Source organism: Onthophagus taurus, chromosome 1, assembly GCF_036711975.1.
Source record: "Onthophagus taurus isolate NC chromosome 1, IU_Otau_3.0, whole genome shotgun sequence".
Taxonomy (NCBI): domain Eukaryota; kingdom Metazoa; phylum Arthropoda; class Insecta; order Coleoptera; family Scarabaeidae; genus Onthophagus; species Onthophagus taurus.
Genome location: NC_091966.1, coordinates 15496669 through 15514271, shown reverse-complemented (window position 1 = coordinate 15514271; position 17603 = coordinate 15496669). Strand labels below are relative to the sequence as shown.

General features: G+C 34.0%; 1 protein-coding gene across 12 annotated transcripts in view; it reads left to right on the top strand.

The window, feature by feature from the left end:
* The window catches only part of LOC111429087 (Obscurin), a 51874-nt gene that overhangs the window by 11545 nt on the left and 22726 nt on the right, over window positions 1–17603 (top strand). For 6 of the 12 annotated variants that reach the window (XM_023064882.2, XM_023064883.2, XM_023064891.2 and 3 more), the window contains exons 8-21: window positions 1945–2037; window positions 7252–7551; window positions 7671–7824; window positions 7888–8760; window positions 9049–9975; window positions 10107–10250; window positions 14468–14710; window positions 14832–14955; window positions 15011–15195; window positions 15257–15511; window positions 15564–16263; window positions 16314–16771; window positions 16823–17110; window positions 17330–17476. In XM_023064882.2, coding sequence (XP_022920650.2) covers window positions 1945–2037; window positions 7252–7551; window positions 7671–7824; window positions 7888–8760; window positions 9049–9975; window positions 10107–10250; window positions 14468–14710; window positions 14832–14955; window positions 15011–15195; window positions 15257–15511; window positions 15564–16263; window positions 16314–16771; window positions 16823–17110; window positions 17330–17476 — 4891 coding nt within the window. Of the gene's footprint in view, window positions 1–218; window positions 327–1944; window positions 2038–6921; window positions 7193–7251; window positions 7552–7670; window positions 7825–7887; window positions 8761–9048; window positions 9976–10106; window positions 10251–10479; window positions 10540–14467; window positions 14711–14831; window positions 14956–15010; window positions 15196–15256; window positions 15512–15563; window positions 16264–16313; window positions 16772–16822; window positions 17111–17329; window positions 17477–17603 lie in introns of those variants that run through there. The other 6 variants (XM_023064893.2, XM_023064889.2, XM_071197576.1 and 3 more) reach the window with 6 other exon arrangements.

The window sequence follows — 17603 nt, the reverse complement described above, 5'->3', positions numbered from 1 at the left end:
AAACTAATGGAATGTTTGTTATTTAGATTCTAGTGCCAAAAAGTTTCCAACAAATATCTTATTAGAATACTAAGCAACTTTAAGTTGATCAAGATAAGTGTTGCATGCACCAATCGAATTGGTCATATAGAAAGGTTGTCGTCAAATCGTATGTTACTCTAGCGGCTTATCGAGTGGAGAACTCCTCCACATTATGGTCTATGTTTAGCCTGGGGCTCAGCTTCCAACTTTGCCTGCCGGCTTTAGTCGAATCTGTGTCAGTGAAAAGTGCGCGTCTCCTCTTGCAGCCGTAGTCTGCACACGTGGATTAACCCCAAGATCCACAGGTAGGATACACGTCATACATAGGTGACGTTGCGCTTTGTATCTTCATCTAATCAAAAAAACATAACCTTGCTATCTCCAAATAACAGCAGTACTCTTTATTCAAAAAGTACCATCAAAAATTTAAAAAAATCTTATAAAACAGTTGGAATCATTTTAGAAAGAATTCTTCATTCTAAATTTATCCGTGAAGTCGATAGAAAATTCCGGATGGTTTACGTAATACCTGTGAACGCGACGTTATATTTTCAGAATTTTGATACTATTTTTGGCCACACGACGTTGAGACAGACGTATTTTTTTTCGGTTTTACCAACTTTTATTAAGCACTATTCATTGTATGTATTTGTAAAGCATGTTTGTTCGTGCGTATTCAGTATGTCGCTGAATACATTTGGCTTCATGCCGGATTGACGAATCCTTTCCGTTTTTATGACATCAAGCTTGGTGTTCTATTATGGATGTGAAATACTATCTCTTTTTGACGCATATTTTAATATAGTCAAATACTGATTGTTAAGTTATTAATCACTTAGTTATTAATAATATTGCTAATAAATATATTCTATCTTATAAATTTTGTAAATTATATATATAACATCCGGAATCTTCATTGTTTATAAGTTTATAAGAACTTCGTACCAAAAAATTAATAACGAAATTTATATTCTTAAATTAATTTTAACAAATAAATTAAATTATAAGTTATATTTGATATAAATTTCGTCATATTTTAACGAAAATTGCCTGTTTATATAGGGCACCTAATTCTCGCGATGATTTTAGTCGCAATACTGAAAATTCTAGTTTTCAGTTTACGGCCGCGTTACTGTGAATTACCGTTAGTCCAACTTCATTGCCTCGAGGTCAAACAAAGTTCAGAAATAGATGCGCAAACGACCGTCTCTAGATTTCGCGTTTGAGAAGGTTCAATTGGAAGCCGTTCAAAGAATGGCGCCGTTTTATATCTACAAGTTTCATGAATTATATCTCATTATTTTATATATAATTAGGAAGAGAGTATGATTAGTGATTACAATAATTTATCGTGCTTATGCTTGAGTTGCCAAGCTTTATGCAGCTTATGCCAAAATAGCTCAATTTTGGACCTTGCCCATTAAGAAAATTAATATTTTGTAATATTTCGTCTATGATACACGACAAGTACTTGTGACTTAAGTCTTCGTTCTCAGTTTGTTGGAGACATTACACTATATTTAACTGATGAGATGATATGTACTGATTTAAATCTAAATAACTGACTAGTGAAAATAAAATTTAACATAAACTACTTTGTAAAATTTACTTTAGATACTCAGATCTAAATTTAATATTCACACATTGCGTTGGCGATTCATACATCATATGTATTCGTAAAATGTATTTATAACTTTGTCTCAATATTGAAAACAGAATAATCAAAAAAAAAATCATCAAGATTTAAATATCATTTAACACAAAAAATGTTAATCTATTCTTATCTTAAAATGTTTGTTTTATAATCGTTGGTGGTTCACCTGCGTTTCATCTAAGTAGTGTATAAGTTTAGATTCGTTCCGTCGATTGAACGTCACGGTTTATTTCGTTTTTCGCCTCTGACGCAGTTCCTTGTGTTTGTAGGAGCTGTCACATCGACTTGGTGACGACAAGAGCTTCGCCGAGCACCTGAAGCTTCCGATTCAACGCATAAACGACTATCAGCTTCTCTTAAAGGTGAGTGTCAAGGATTTTTAGAATTGAAAGCAGAACGAGATAGATATCGGATATGTTTTGGCACAGATTTACCGCACATTTCGTTGATACTTTGAAAAATATGCACTGAATGTGTTTACTTCTCGACTTTATATTTTAAATTTAGGCATCTATTACTAAGTTTGAATATATTTCACTTGATTTAAAAATGGATTGAAGAAATGCGATTTTTTATTTTGAAAATAAATGATTGTGTCAGAGTGCTTTGTTTAGTAGAATTAAATTTGTTCAGTGATAGATTAAACTAGTTTTGAACTTAATTATATTTAGAACGCTTGACCCAAATTGTACGAAAACTACTTCGGTCAGTACGGTTCGAATAAAATTTTAACTTAATTACATATAATATTTATTGTTATGGTTATTTCAATGCTGTTGGGAATTATTACTACCAATAAATTTTGATATTTAATATAGAATATACGTATACTAACGCAGATAAAAAGAATTTAAATTTTAATCTTTCAGTAAAAATTAGTAATTTGTGTTAATAATGACAATAGGTGAAGCTATAACATTGTTATAAGATGTATCCAATTGATAGTTCAGTATATTTCAAATAAATTTGCATGTAGATGAGGCCATAATTATTTCCTAAGGTTGGCAACATATCGTAAAATCGCAACCAATTGCTCATCTTTTTTTCTATTTCCACAGATATCAATTTTGAGTATGAATTCATTATTGTTTATGACCACCATTTTGTAACGTTCGTTTTCTCAACATTGGCTAATCTGTTCATCTTTAACTCTTTTGCTTTTTTTTCTCAAATTTTCCCTCCTTTAGACACGTATTTTGTCTCCCTTTAGACTAACACTGAAGTGTGAATGGAGCTGCTGTAGTGACCTACTACAAATTGCGTCAAATTTGAATGTCCTGAATAAGCAATAAATAAATCAATGATAATATTACAAAACTTTCCCGTTCAACTCCCTAATCTTTTTCTCTCTTTCAACAAATCATCTATCCATATCCTCTCTCTACATTTACTCAGTATCTACCTTCAGTGCCTGACCTCCCTCAGTTCATCATACCTTCTTTACAAGATTTTCCGATCCTTCCTACACCATATAGACATTTGCTATTCGTTGTCCATCGAATATCTATTGGTATTTTCCTCATTTCGTTACATCTGATTTCACTATCAACCTTATTCCTTGTTCTCTGCATTACCAATCATAAGATATTTCGGCACATCGTCCATTATAATTTCTCTATACTTAAAATTGTATCATCTTTCTCTATCTGAACTCCTTTTTCTCGATTCTGTATTTTTTTGACTCACTCTATCCCTGTATCTTAATTACCGTCTCTTCCATTCTTTTCTTTTTTACCTTTTATAACTATTTTCTCCTTTTCCTGTAGCCATATTTCTCTACTCCCGCCCTGATTTTCTTCAAACATTTTCCAAAAATCATTCTTGCTTACTCACATCGACTCTCAATTTATCTACGATTACCTCTTCTATTTCTATATATCGCAGTGTTTCTCGATCTAGACCTGATATTCAGGCATATTCAGTACTTTGCTTGTATATCTTATAGCGTCCCTGTTTCGTTCAACCATATTTCTACTCCAGATACCATTACGCTCTTCTCGAATTATTACCTTTAACTACCTCTTTCCCATTCTAAATATCTTTCCCAAATACTCTTTGTCCCTAATTCCAAACTTATCATTGTATTCGCAATTTATGTCACTTTTCTTATATGCGTTATATCTCTGTCATCATCTTTGAACTTATATCTCAAATTTGAATAGGTACTCTCTTGCCTCAAAAGAAGATGCTCAAAGACAACGACCGAGGCTTTGTCTTTGAGCATCTTCATTCCTGCCTTTGCCTTCTCCCTAACTTACAGAACTTCATTATTTTCTTTAGTTTCCACATTGACTTCCAAATCGTTGAAATACTTCTCCTAACATATTATCATTGCCCTCGATTTCCTTATGCATTCCGCCATGTCATTTGCGTAAGTTAGTATATACATATAAGTGCCTCCTTCCAATGTCCTCTATCTATGCACTCTACAATTTTTGCTGTGTATAAGACAAACTGGCAGGAATTTTATGGTGATCTCCGCCTGAACCCTTTCGTTACCAAAACGCATCGCTCTTTTTCTTCTTCCCACAACGTCCCTCTGATATACTTAAGATATGAAGTGTGTGTTACTACACGCCAATGTAGGAATATTAGGTATACATGTCTTTTCTAGTGGAAGTTAATTAGGTGTAATCCTATATCTCGTGGAGAGACTCCTATATGATCGGGACTTGTGTAGCTCTCGTAATCATGTGGGTCTCAGCTCTCTTAATTTTGGTTGAGTTATTACTGCTTCCTTCTCTCCCCTCTTCCCGTCTCTTGTTGCAACACTTAGAGAGTAATAAGTAAGAGACATTACTTATTACCTAATTACAACCTCTGTAATTAGTTTCTAACTCTTTACGAACCATGTGGTACAATGGACATATTGTATCCAATCTCCACTTGAATACCTGCACTTTAACACCTTCCACTTGAATTAAAAGCCCTCTCTCAATGCTAAAAATCAAAATCTTCGAAATCTGCCATAGCTTGTCTGTCATTCTGTTCTACACTTCCTACCCTTCCTCTTCCTGAACTGCGTTTTGTCCTGGCAGCTTTCGTGTTTTTAGTCGTTTCCACTACTGCCTCTATTGTTGTTTCTCAACCTCTTTGCTTTTGTAAATCATCACCTGATTTTAAAAACTTCTACAACTTCTACAGGGTGATTCAAAAATCCGCTGACAGACTTCTAGAGTAGATAATATAAAAAAAATTAAGATGACTAGTCTTAATATACATCGGGTCGCAAATGCCTCCTTAACGAAATATAGCGGGTCAAAGTTTCTTTAAAATTAAACATTATCTGCAATAAAAAGCCTTTTTTTTAAATATTGTCTATGCCATTGGAAATTTTGTCAAACGGGCAGTATTTTCTTATAAAGTGATCAATTATCTATCAATTGATCTCTTACAAAACTTTGATCGACGCTAGATCGCCCTAGAAGTCTGTCAGCGGTTTCTTGAATCACCCTGTATATTTTTCTATCTTGTTTTATTGTATTAATCTCTGATTCCTCTCTTTCGTGCATCTACTGGTTTTTCTCTTATATACTTCTATAGTCTCTTCTGGTTATCTTATGTTAATCCTTTTGCATTTCCCCACAATGCTATTGCCACAACCCAATTTCTATTTCCATTTTACTCACGTATTTTTCGCCTTGTTATCACACCATTCATTTCTTCTCAACCTGAACTCTTTTTGTACTTGGTCTATATTATCGCTTCCTTAATCACTTCTATAAATCGTCCAGTCTACCATTGTGTACTGTGCAACTTTGTACTTTCTTTTCTCCTCTACTCCCTTTATTCCACCACCTTCCTACAGCTCTAATTCTGACGGTTGACGATTCAACAGATTCCTTAAATTTGTCAACACATATTCGATTTCTATCCAGGGCAATAATTTTCTTTCTTCTGTATAGTATCTTTCTGACATCACCTCCTTTCTTCTTCCATCACCTCCTTTCCACGCTATCTTCTTCCAACTTCATTGATCTTTGCAGTAAACTCTCTTCCAATTGTTAGATGCTTAACATTTTTACTTGCCGGCATCGTTCTTTCCTTGATTCGAGTAATAATTGCGCCATTTGTCCTACCTTGTTTCCTTAATTTCTGCTGATCATTTATGTCGTTGTGGCATTCCTTCTCACCTCGTTTTGTTCACCCATGTCTCCAACATATCAATTACATTACCTACCCTTTTTTTGTGTATTTCCAAAAATGTTTCCCCTTGTTACAAATTTCTGCAACATTCTAGAAGCATCTCTTTTTTCCTTGTGTCTTTATCGATGTCTCCTCAAAATCCTTATTCGCCTCTAGACTTTTAATTTTATTCCGTTCCATATTAACTCTTCACATTTAATCTTAAGAACAAACTATAATTTGATGCAAGAATTTTATATTAATATATCAAAGTGCAAAAGCTGAGTAACAATTAAGACACCTGTATACTTTATCTTTCTGCTTGAAGTAGGTAGCTTTTCCTTTCCTTTTCTTTTTAATTTATGGAGTTATAACGAAAGTTTTCAATTTTTCTTTTAACTTGAATGATTTGTTGTCCTGTTTGGTTGCCTATCTATTTATTGTAAATAATCACGAAGCTTTCATTGCAGCAGAATTGCGGCCATATTTACTTGTACATAAATGTAACATGAATATCGTTCTTTGTATCACCCGGGTTTCAAATCGGGTCATAACTCCAAAACCATTTTGTGTTTATAACGTCGACGGTTGTCAAACCCATTACTGTGAAACTTTAAGATAGTTATAGATACTCAACTCTTTTGGCTTACATAGTTGAACAGACTCAGGACGTTTTGTAAATAACCTCCTTCTTTTACGACTTTACTTAGGAAGAGTTCGCCATAAATATATACTGAGACATAACTTGGCTTAAGATTCCATTGCCACTCGTCGCATTCAGGAGTCCAAGTCAAGTTGGCACAAGCATAGACATTTAATATCACAAAAGTTGTACTTTCGAAACTTTTTTAACACTGTAAACCAAAGGGTCATAAGTCATAACAGTCGAATTTTAAGTGTAAAAGTGTAAGAATTGTAAAAAAATATAACAATAAAAATAAAATAAAGATTACAGATAAATGATAAAAATTATAATGTACACTAAATGCAAATTTATTTGAAAACATGGAAAAAGTTGAGACAGATTTTAGATATTGATGAGAATTATAATTATTATTATTATCAAACAATTGTCATTGTCATTTACTTTGTCATTGGCATCAACATCAAAATTATAAGTGAATGGTTGTGAAATGACAGTAGATCTAAATAATTTAATTTACGCAGCTGGTGTTTTTGCCTTGCTACTCTTTACCTACAAGATTTATGTCAGAATATCTAATTGAAGTCGAGTGTGATTCCATCAAATTCATCGTATCAATAATGATCGAATAACATTCATCATAGTAAGATGGATATTGATGGATGTATTTATTGGCTAGGAGTTACGGTTTTCGTAATTATTATATATCATATATTCAGATATGCCTGGGAAATATAAAAATGTTATACGTAATAAAGTAAAATATTATTTTACTTAAATTAAAAACATTATTTTTTCCTTATTTTAGGAGTTGGTAAGATATAGTGCTTGTCTAGGAGAAGACAGCAGCGATCTCCAAAAGGCTTTAGAGTTGATGCTAAGTGTCCCTCACAGGGCACAAGACGATAAGTTCACAAATAGCATCGAAGGTTATCGTGGAAGTATCCATAAACTTGGTAGACTTTTAGCACACGATTGGTTCTCCGTAAATTTAGGGGATTTAGTAAAAGAACGCTATCTCTTCCTATTCAAGGCCCGCATCTTAATCTGCAAGGTCAGAAGGATATCAGACGAACGTTCTGTATTCCAACTGAAGGATATTATTAGGGTAAGGCGCCAAAATCAGTTTCTTTTCCAACGTCGTTGATTTTAATGTTTTGGCTTTCAATCTAAAGTGGGCTCATGCCAAGTTTTCGAGATTGTAGTAAATAACGCTTTCGGTTGCAGTTACCACAAGTAGACCTCAAAGATCATCAGGACGATAAGCGATCTTTTGAATTAATCGAGAAGACTACCAATAGTTCTTTGCTATTAACAGCTCATAGGGAAAACGTTAAAGAATTTTGGTTGAAGGAAATTAGAGAGTTTGCTGGAGAAGCTGGTAAATGCCTTTTAATCTGTTATTTTTAACTCGACGTATTTTTAATTTTGTTTTGTTTTATAGACGAAAGTGGAAGTGACGATATTCAAATAACTTCGGAACCCACTTCTCCACCGACAGAACCCGAAATTAAATTAGAAGTTGCAAAACCAAAAGTTGAAGAAAAACCTAAAGAACAACCTAAACCTAATCCACCACCTAAAGTTGAAGAAAAACCTAAAGAACAACCTAAACCCAATCCACCGCCTAAAGTTGAAGAAAAACCCAAAGAACAACCTAAACCTAATCCACCACCGAAAGTTGAAGAACAACCTAAACCTAATCCACCACCAAAAGTCGAAGAAAAACCTAAAGAACAACCTAAACCTAATCCACCACCGAAAGTTGAAGAACAACCTAAACCTAATCCATCACCGAAAGTTGAAGAACAACCTAAACCTAATCCACCACCTAAAGTTGACGAGAAACCTAAAGAACAACCTAAACCTAGTCCACCACCAAAAGTTGAAGAAAAACCAACACCTCCACCTAAAGAAGCACCAAAGACTAACCCTGCGCCGAAGGAGGAACCCCCAAAACCACCAAAAGTAGAGGAAAAACTTGTTCCATCTAATCCTAAACCGGAACAAACAATTATAGTTACTCCACCAACTCCCAAAACAGAAGAAGTTCATCTTGAAGTTAGCAGGAACGTTTTGGAGGTACAAAGGGAACAAACAACTGTTGTGACCCAACAAACCGAGTCATATAGCATTCAAAGAAGCCACTCGAAAACACAGGTTATTGTTAACGCTAAGGGACACAAAGTTTTAGCTGAAGTAGATCCTTCTTATAAGATTGGAGTTCAGGTTGATATTGCTACAGAAGGATTAGCTATCGATGACGATATGAGTCGAAAATATACTGAGTACACGTCGAGTGCTTCGGCTAGATCAGGTTGGTTGTGTGTTATGTATTTTTTACCGATGTGTTTTACAATAAAATTATAACTACATAAGAAAGTTTGTTTTTTTATTGTTTGAGTTTTTAAACTAATTTACTAACATTTATAATATTTGTTGTTTTCTTTTTTTAAAAATCCGCAATAAATATTCTCATATAATCGCTACAATAATTGCTATAAAAGCATCCAGCATTGCGCGAATAAAATAATTGCGCTTCAGATGGGCTAATAACATCTTCATTTTTGGCGCATATTTAAACACCATCATAAACTATCCGCAGGCGGTTACGAAGAAGCACATAGCCGTCGTACATCATCAAGATCGTCGTATGCTACTGAAGGATTAAATTCAAAATATGGTTTAGAAGGGAATAAATACGAATCATCATCTCTCACCAGTAAATACAGTTCAGACTTAGGAGGAAAATACTCTTCTGATGCCCTAAGCAAATATGGCACCGATTCATCAAAATACGGTGAAATTACAACAAAATATGGAAAATCTGATGATGGAAATTCAAGATACGGCGAAATTACTGCAACGAGATACGGTAAATCTGATGATGGAAACTCAAAATATGGTGAGATGACTTATTCTAGAAGGACTGCAACCGATTCTGGGGATGGTGATGCTTATTCCTCTTCTTACACGAGGAGATCTATTAGAGCTGAAGGAAGAACGGAAACCGACGATGATGGTGATCGATATTCAAGAAAATCAATGAGATCTTTAGATCGATCCGGAGGTCTCGAAGAACAATATTCTTATCGAAAATCTTCGCGTTCGATTGATCGCAGCGACGATGACGATTCTTATCGAAAATCCATAAGGAGCGTTGAAAGGAAAACCATTACAAGCGCTGACGATGACAGCTTTTCGACATCGAGGAGGAGAACGAAAAAAGTTGACGACGATTTCGATATCGACGAATACATTTCAAAGCAAAAATCTATCGATGAAGACTTAGACCCTTCTGCTTATCTCTCCAAAAGAAGAAGCATTAAAAGCGAGGATACTGAAGATAGTTATTCCGCAAGAAAATTAAGGAGGGAAGAATCTATTAAGGAAGAAAGTGACTACAAGAAATTAGGTTCTGTGGAAGAAGATAGATTAGCACGCTTTGAAAAGTATTCGAGACGATCCTCAGAACTTGCTGAGAAAATTGATACAAAAAGTTATGACAAAAAAGATGTTAGTGGTCAAGCTGGTGAGTAGTATTTTATTTATTTTTTGATACCTTTTTTATCTTCGTTCATATCGATTTTAATTAATCTTTATGTCCCGTGGTTTAATTTTGAAGCTATATTATTGTTATATTATATATTATTGTTATTTCAGATCGTGAATTTGTGCGTTCAGTAGAAAGAGAAACTACTCACATGGACGCTATATCACTACAAATGAAAGCGAAGAAAGATATAACAGCACCGCCCGAAGAACGCCCCTTATTTACAAAAACACTGAGTGGTCACAGTGTTGAACGTAAGTAATTTAAACACAAATATATTTTGTTACTTTTAGCTTTTGAGCTTTATTTTCTTTTCTTCATTTCTTTAGACTTTTTTCTATTTCTTTCTTTTTAAGCAATCTTCCATAAAGACTTTACAATTTCATTTAACGACGCATATGTCACCTTCTAGCTAATTTTCTGTTTTGTGGTTTAACACTTTTGAGTTTTAATACGTTCCAAACAAAATTATAATATTTATAGGGGACGCTATATTTGAGAAGTTCCATGATCTGTCTCATAGATGGACAAATGGTGGACATGGTTTGTAAAATTATATAAATTGCTGTAGTATATCACACGCACATACATTTTTACACTTTTTAATTTTTTGCATGACAAATTTTTATTTTTGACAAAACACTTTTTAATTGTACTCATATTATTTTTTTTTAAACGTCGATGTTCTAAAAATGTTTACAATCTAAAGAATTGAAATAAGGATTGAACCTTGGACTCAACATTAGAAAATTGAATATTTATGTAAACCTTTATTTTGACGATCTAAATGTTGGATAATCACATACAAATTTGTAAATCATAAAATTCTTCGCACCAATTTTAATAAGATTTTATAAATATACTTGGGCTATGCATGCCGTTGAAAAAGTGTGGACCGTATCCAAATTAAGACGCCTTGATCGTTGAGTGTTATATCTTTGGTCTTGATATATCTCTGCTAATTAATCTGAAGGTGATGCACCTTTATGTCAGACAATGGGTTTACTTGTGTACACTACTATACATGTGTTCTTTGCTATTGAGCAGTTATTGAATATTACAAAGCGGTACTGAATCTTTATATGCAGTAATGTATACAAATCTTTCGATGTAATAATAAAAGTAATCTATTATGGTAACTTTAACCTAAATATGTTGGCTAATTGTCCTGATATTGCTTACATAGCATTGTTGCTGGAGTCTCTGGTTGATGTGTAAATAGTGGAGGAGTTGATGAGGTTAGGTGTGCACAGTCAATCGTATATAAATTTATTAATTAATGTTGGTCCTACGTTGGCTCTTTGCAATACTGTTGTCTTCTGCGATGTTCCAAACTATCATTTCTTATTCTATGGAATTCCAGTGAGCTTACTTCAGAGTATGTCACCATTATGATAAATAAGATTGTTTGAGAATTATGAGATCGTTTCTCTTTTTTTGAGAGATTTGGAGACTATCCCTCTCCTATTTTATCCTATTTTACATTCTGAATGAAGACTGCGGGTGATAAGGCCTCATTTCTCTCAATAATAAATACTTATGCTTTACTAAAAGAATGTAAATTTACTAAGTCCATCATGCCATGAGGTACAAATGAACAAGTGATCACGTTCAATGGGAGTACTATTATAAATCTCTAATAATCGATTAGATACTCAAAAGAGACTTATTTTGAATTGATTTCAAGACAGGAAGTGGCAGGTAGCGAGGAAAATGTGGCGTAATGGTGATTATTTAAATACAAAATTATTCAAGCCATACATTTTTGTTGCCACTATCACAAGAGTTATAAATACTTTTCCTCCTTCAGATCAGGAGTATTATAATATGACTTTTATATTGTTCAATAGAGTCTATAGAGGTTTTTGACTTTCTTCCTTCAATAAGGTCTTCAGTCTTTAGTTCATCACGTTCGTCATCAGTTGGTGTCGTGATGCTGTGGACTTCACCGTGTTGATGACATGCTGTCGTATTATTTCGACCTTCTGACGTATTTTTTTATCTGGTTGATCGAAAATATGTTTTCGGAGTAAAGGAAAGCTGCTATTGTTCTGCCTCTGCCCAACTAGTATTTTTCCAAGCTTGTTAGAGGGTCTCGGGAAAATAATAAAAAGGAGCAGCTGGTTCCACAAACAGTATCTAATAACATATTGCCAGGAAAACAACTCGGCATTCAAGAGTGGCATGTATGTACTGTATACCCAACCTAATCCAACCCAACCCATCCGGTTTTCAAGAATATTCAGTCGATCCTCTTTAACTACAAACAATGGTTTAAGTACTGCAAAAATATTTTGGATTTCACAAAGACCTTTCACATTCTTGACCATCATCACTGGTACTATACAGATATTTGAGGTTCTTAGGTTTGGATAGTGGGATGTTTGGTTTGAAAATTGATTTTCTTATAATTAGTAGAACGTGGAGAAAAAAGGAGGTGATAGTGCCTGAAGTATTGGATGTTACATATAAAGTTCTGCAAGGCTTTGTGTTGGGACCTTTGCTGTTGAATTTATATACTTCTCAGTTCCTTAAGCAATTTTGGATTTGCAAAATGAACATGTATGCAGAGGATATGCATCTATATGATTTCTTTGATAATGCTAAGGTGTCCGAAACTGTATAATACATTTAACTGTATATTTAATTGTGACTTGCAAGCAATACGGATTGGATAAGCTGAAGGATTTATTCCATCTCCACCCAATTCTTCCATTCTTTTTATATGTTTGTTCCAGAATTTTCGATTCTGTCTCACCTATCTTCCCGAGTCCTGTATTCCACATTGTTGTTTTATATTTTCGTACCGTATTCTGTCATGTAAAGTTTGTTCATGTAGAGTTCATCTGATCTTGTCTCTGCAGCCTATGATATGATGGGTCTTATAGCCGTGTTATATATCTTGCTTTTGGTATGAATGTATTTGTTCTTCCAAACAATCTCTCGCAGGCATCCCGAAATTCAAGACGCTTTTACTGTTTGCTCCCTCACTTCGTTATAAAGATTTCCATGGCTCGTTATTTTTGCCCCCAAATATTTGAAGCGATTCACCTGTTCGACAGTCTTGTAGTCGATCTTCATCTTACCGGTTCTTTGGATGTTACTAAGCATTTGGTTTCCTCGGTGTTGATGAGAATATTTAATTCTTTTGGTTTTGTGTGACAAGAATGTAGTAACCATTGGAGGCTGTCCTAAGAATCTGCAATAAGGGGAGCATCGTCAGCGTAGCAGACAGCATAGAAGAATGTGTTTTTCATTTTGAATCCAGCTGTTCTCGGACTGTTTTCTATTATTTTATCCATTATTATATTAAATATGAAGGGGCTGAGTGATTCGCGCTGTCCAATCCTCATTTTCAAGAGTACTGCAATATTGAAGAACTTAAGCAACGCCCATTGACTACAGACAATGGTTTAAATACTGCAAAAGTATTTTAAATTTTATTTGAACGTCTTTGGCACACTTAATCAATATCATTGGTACTGCGCAGATGTTTGAGGGTTTGGTTAACGGTGTATTTGCTTTGAGAAGTGATTTATTCAGTGGTAACACATGCCGAGAAGCAGTTGGTGATGTTACATATCAAGATTTGCAAGCTTCCATATTGGAATCTTTGCTGATTACACAAGTCTCAGTACCTCAAACAATTTTATAATTGCAATGACATGGATGTAGTCTCATATTGGCGTTTTTAGACGATATCTTTTCGTCTACAAACAATAGTATAAATACTGAAAAATAGTTTATAATGATCTACTGCAGAGATATTTCAGGTTAGTGTGTTTGCCTTTAAGCAACTTACTTACTGTTAGTGGTAAAATGTGGAGAGAAAAACTAGACATATATTGGCTTAATACCAGGAAAGCGTTAGGATGCAGAACATCTCTGCATAACCTTCCACTTTTGAAGATCGTCTAAATCAGCTCATCGGCTATCTTATAGTAGTACAATTTTGACCAGAGATTTTCCACTCTTATATACAACGATATAATTTTTAGAACATAACTTAAAAAACTTTGAACAGCTACTCTTGATAGAGTATGTTCATGGAATTACGAATGTTTCCATATTCTCGACATGTTTGAGTAAAACTAAAATGTTCCAGAAAAATGTTGCTCTCTTAATAACATTTTTGCAAACACTAATTTTTGTGAGTTTTGACACGATCTTGATTCATGAATACCGTTTAGGTAATCATATTCTTATTCGCACAAGTGGTATGACAGTTCTATCTATTGGAATATGAGTACATTATTTGAGATGAACGACTAATAAAACGAATTTTCACCCAATTTGAAACTTTGCCAAAGTTTCCAAAGTTTATATAAATATTCAACATTCTGATTATCATTCTAAGGCTTGTTCCTTATTTTATATTATATCATTGTACTAAAACAATAAGAAAGGGATAGAAACATGTCGTATTAACTGCTATTTTTATTATTAGCTGCTTATTAACTTCTTCTTATAGCTGGCTGCAGACTTTATTTAGAAGTAGCTTTAGCAGAAACTCCCGATAGCGTAATTTTCTTAAAAGATTACGATGCCATTCATTTCCAAGATAAGCGTTTCATTGTAACATCACGGGAAGAACATACAATCTGGCGATTAGAAATTAAAGATACCGTCGAAAAAGACAGTGGTTTATATACGGCTGTTGCTACTAATGCTAAAGGAAAATCTACTTGTTCTACAAGAATTTTCATTCATAGACGTTAGTAAAACTTAAAAAAAAACTGTGATGTCTAATTGAAATATTAAATGTTTCATTATTTTAAAATATCAATTTAAAAACTTTATTATTTCTTTTTCTCTAACAAATAATGTTTCTTTAGCAACCGAAGAAGAATTGCATAAACCACACTTTGAAGTTCAACTAAGGGATACTGAACTCCTTGAAGATACTTATCTTCGTTTCATGATCAAAGTCAAAGGTGATCCTCACCCAGAAGTCACTTTGTATGTTTAAACATTTTTTTGTTCAAATCAATTATTTATTTGGATTTTATTTTAGCTTTAAAGATAATGTTAAAATTTCTGATACCAATGAAAGAATACGTGCAATCAAAGATCTTGAGCAAACTGGCTATTACGAGTTGGTTATTCCTGAAGTAAAAGGTTCTGACGCTGGTAATTACAGATGTGTCGCTGTTAATAATTATGGTGAAGCAAGTTGTGAAGCAAAACTTACTGTAACAGGTAAAATAAAATTGTATACTGAAACAAGGGTTTTTTTTAACAAACTTCTTTTATATTGCAGAGACTAAACGAGTCTTTGAAGATGTTATTGATAAAGAAGGAATTCTTCCGCCTGGAGAAAAACCCAGTTTTGCATGGAGGAAAGATGGCAAAGAATTTGACCCAGAAGAACGTTTCAAAGTACTTATGGGAGATGATGAAGATTCTTTAGCTCTCATTTTCCAGCACGTAAGACCTGAAGATGCTGGTTTATACACTTGTGTTGCTCAAACAACAACTGGTCATATTAGTTGTAGCGCAGAACTTACAGTTCAAGGTAATTTTCTTTAAAACGTTACTCAAAATATATTCTAATTAATATGGTTTAGGTCAAATTGTTGAATTACATCGCGAACCAGAAAAACCATCATTAGTTATTGAACACCGTGAAGCATTAGCTGTAGCAGGTGGTCAAGCAATGTTGGAGTTGCAAGTAAAAGGTTTCCCTAAACCAAAAGTGAAGTTATCTCACGAAGGAAAACCAGTTGAAGCAGGAAATAAGGTTAAGTTCTTATACGAAGACGAAGAAAGTTTATCGGTGGTTATTAAGAATGTTCAAGCTGCTGATGCTGGAAAGTACGAAATTACAGCTGAGAATGAATTGGGTCAAGACATCCGCGAGATGGTTCTTACCGTCCAAGCTCCACCAAGCTTTAAATCTAAAGTTGAAGATATTTCAATAGCTGTTGATCAAACATTGAAAATGTCAGTCCAAGTTGATGGTATTCCAAAACCAACCATACAATTTTATAAGGATGGAAAAGAAATTAAATCAACCGGTCGATCTAAGATTACGGAAGAAGGAGATACTCATACTTTAATAGTTGAAAAAACCGTACTTAGTGATTCTGGTTCTTACTCAGTTGTTGCTAGTAACAGCGTTGCTCAAGTTTCCAAATTTTGGAACACCAACGTTTACACAAAACCGAGAGTTTTAAAGAAAATTGGAGAACATATTGTGTGTTCAAAACAAGATCTTGTGGTTATGAGTCTTACATTAGAATCAGAACCAGTACCAGAAATTTCATGGTGATCATTTCAACTTATTTTCAAATTCTTGTGTTAACACATTTTTTTAGGTTTAAAGATGGCCAAGAAATTTCATCCTCTGATCATTATCTCATTGAAAACGATGGCAACACTTACATATTAAAGATATCTGGAGCTGTAACCACAGATTCGGCTTCTTACAAATGTCGCGCTAAAAACATTCATGGTTCAGTCGATGATGAAATTCGTGTCGATGTTAAAACAGCTCCACGAATTTTAAAACCATTGACAGATATGACAGTAACTGAGCATGACAAAGATGTTACTTTAGACGTTAAAGTTGAGGCCTACCCAAAACCAAAAGTAAAGTGGTTCTTGGACGAAATGGAACTTAGCGAAACAAGATCTGAATTTACCAGAGTTGAATCTGATGATGGAGTGCAACTTGTTATTAAAGAAGTTACAACGGAACTTTCCGGGGTTTATTCTTGTAAACTAGTTAATGAATTGGGTGGAACGGAAACGAGTGCTAAATTAACAGTGAATTGTATGGTTAAAATGACGATTAGAAATATTTTCTTATGTGTTAATTTTTAAGGTAAACCGAGGATTATAAAACATCTTAAAGATACAACAGTGGAGGAAGGTGCTACTCTTCATTTAGAGGTTGAGGTGGAAGCTTGCCCGGAACCAACGGTGAAATGGTTAAGGAATGGAAATGAAGTTTCAGCGGATGCAAGGATTAAAATCAGCAGAGATACCCAACGAAATGAAACTTATAATCTTACAGTTAATTTAATCAAATATGAAGAAGAAGGAGAGTATGAAGTTCAAGTTACTAATTCTTTGGGCACCATAAGTAGCAAGAGTTTTGTTACTGTTCAGAGTGAGTACAAATTTTTTTTTGATACGAAATCTTTCATAATTTTTCTTCATCTTGGTGCGTATAATTTTGCCCCAATTGTGTTTTTGATTAGTGTTAAATTTTTTGTCTAAAATGTTTTTAGGACAAACATTTTTTGTACCCAGCTTTTTGAAACACTACAATTTTATTACAACACTATATTATTATTAACACTACATTACTACAAACATAACATTACAGAAGTAACACATACAGACGCCGAAGAAGTTAACGAAGAACCCCCAAAAAAACTTATTGTAGAAATCATAGAAGAGGAAGAAATGACCGCTAAATACGATGATAAAGTAGAAATCGAAGAAGTAATTGAAGAACCGAAAGAGGCGCAAGGTAACTATTATCAAAACTCAGCTATTCAGGTCACTAACAGAACAAAAAGAAAAACTATTGAAAATAATTTTCAGCAAACTCCACACTTTGGGGTTGTGTTGTTCAATGCTTATCGCTTTTTGCTTAA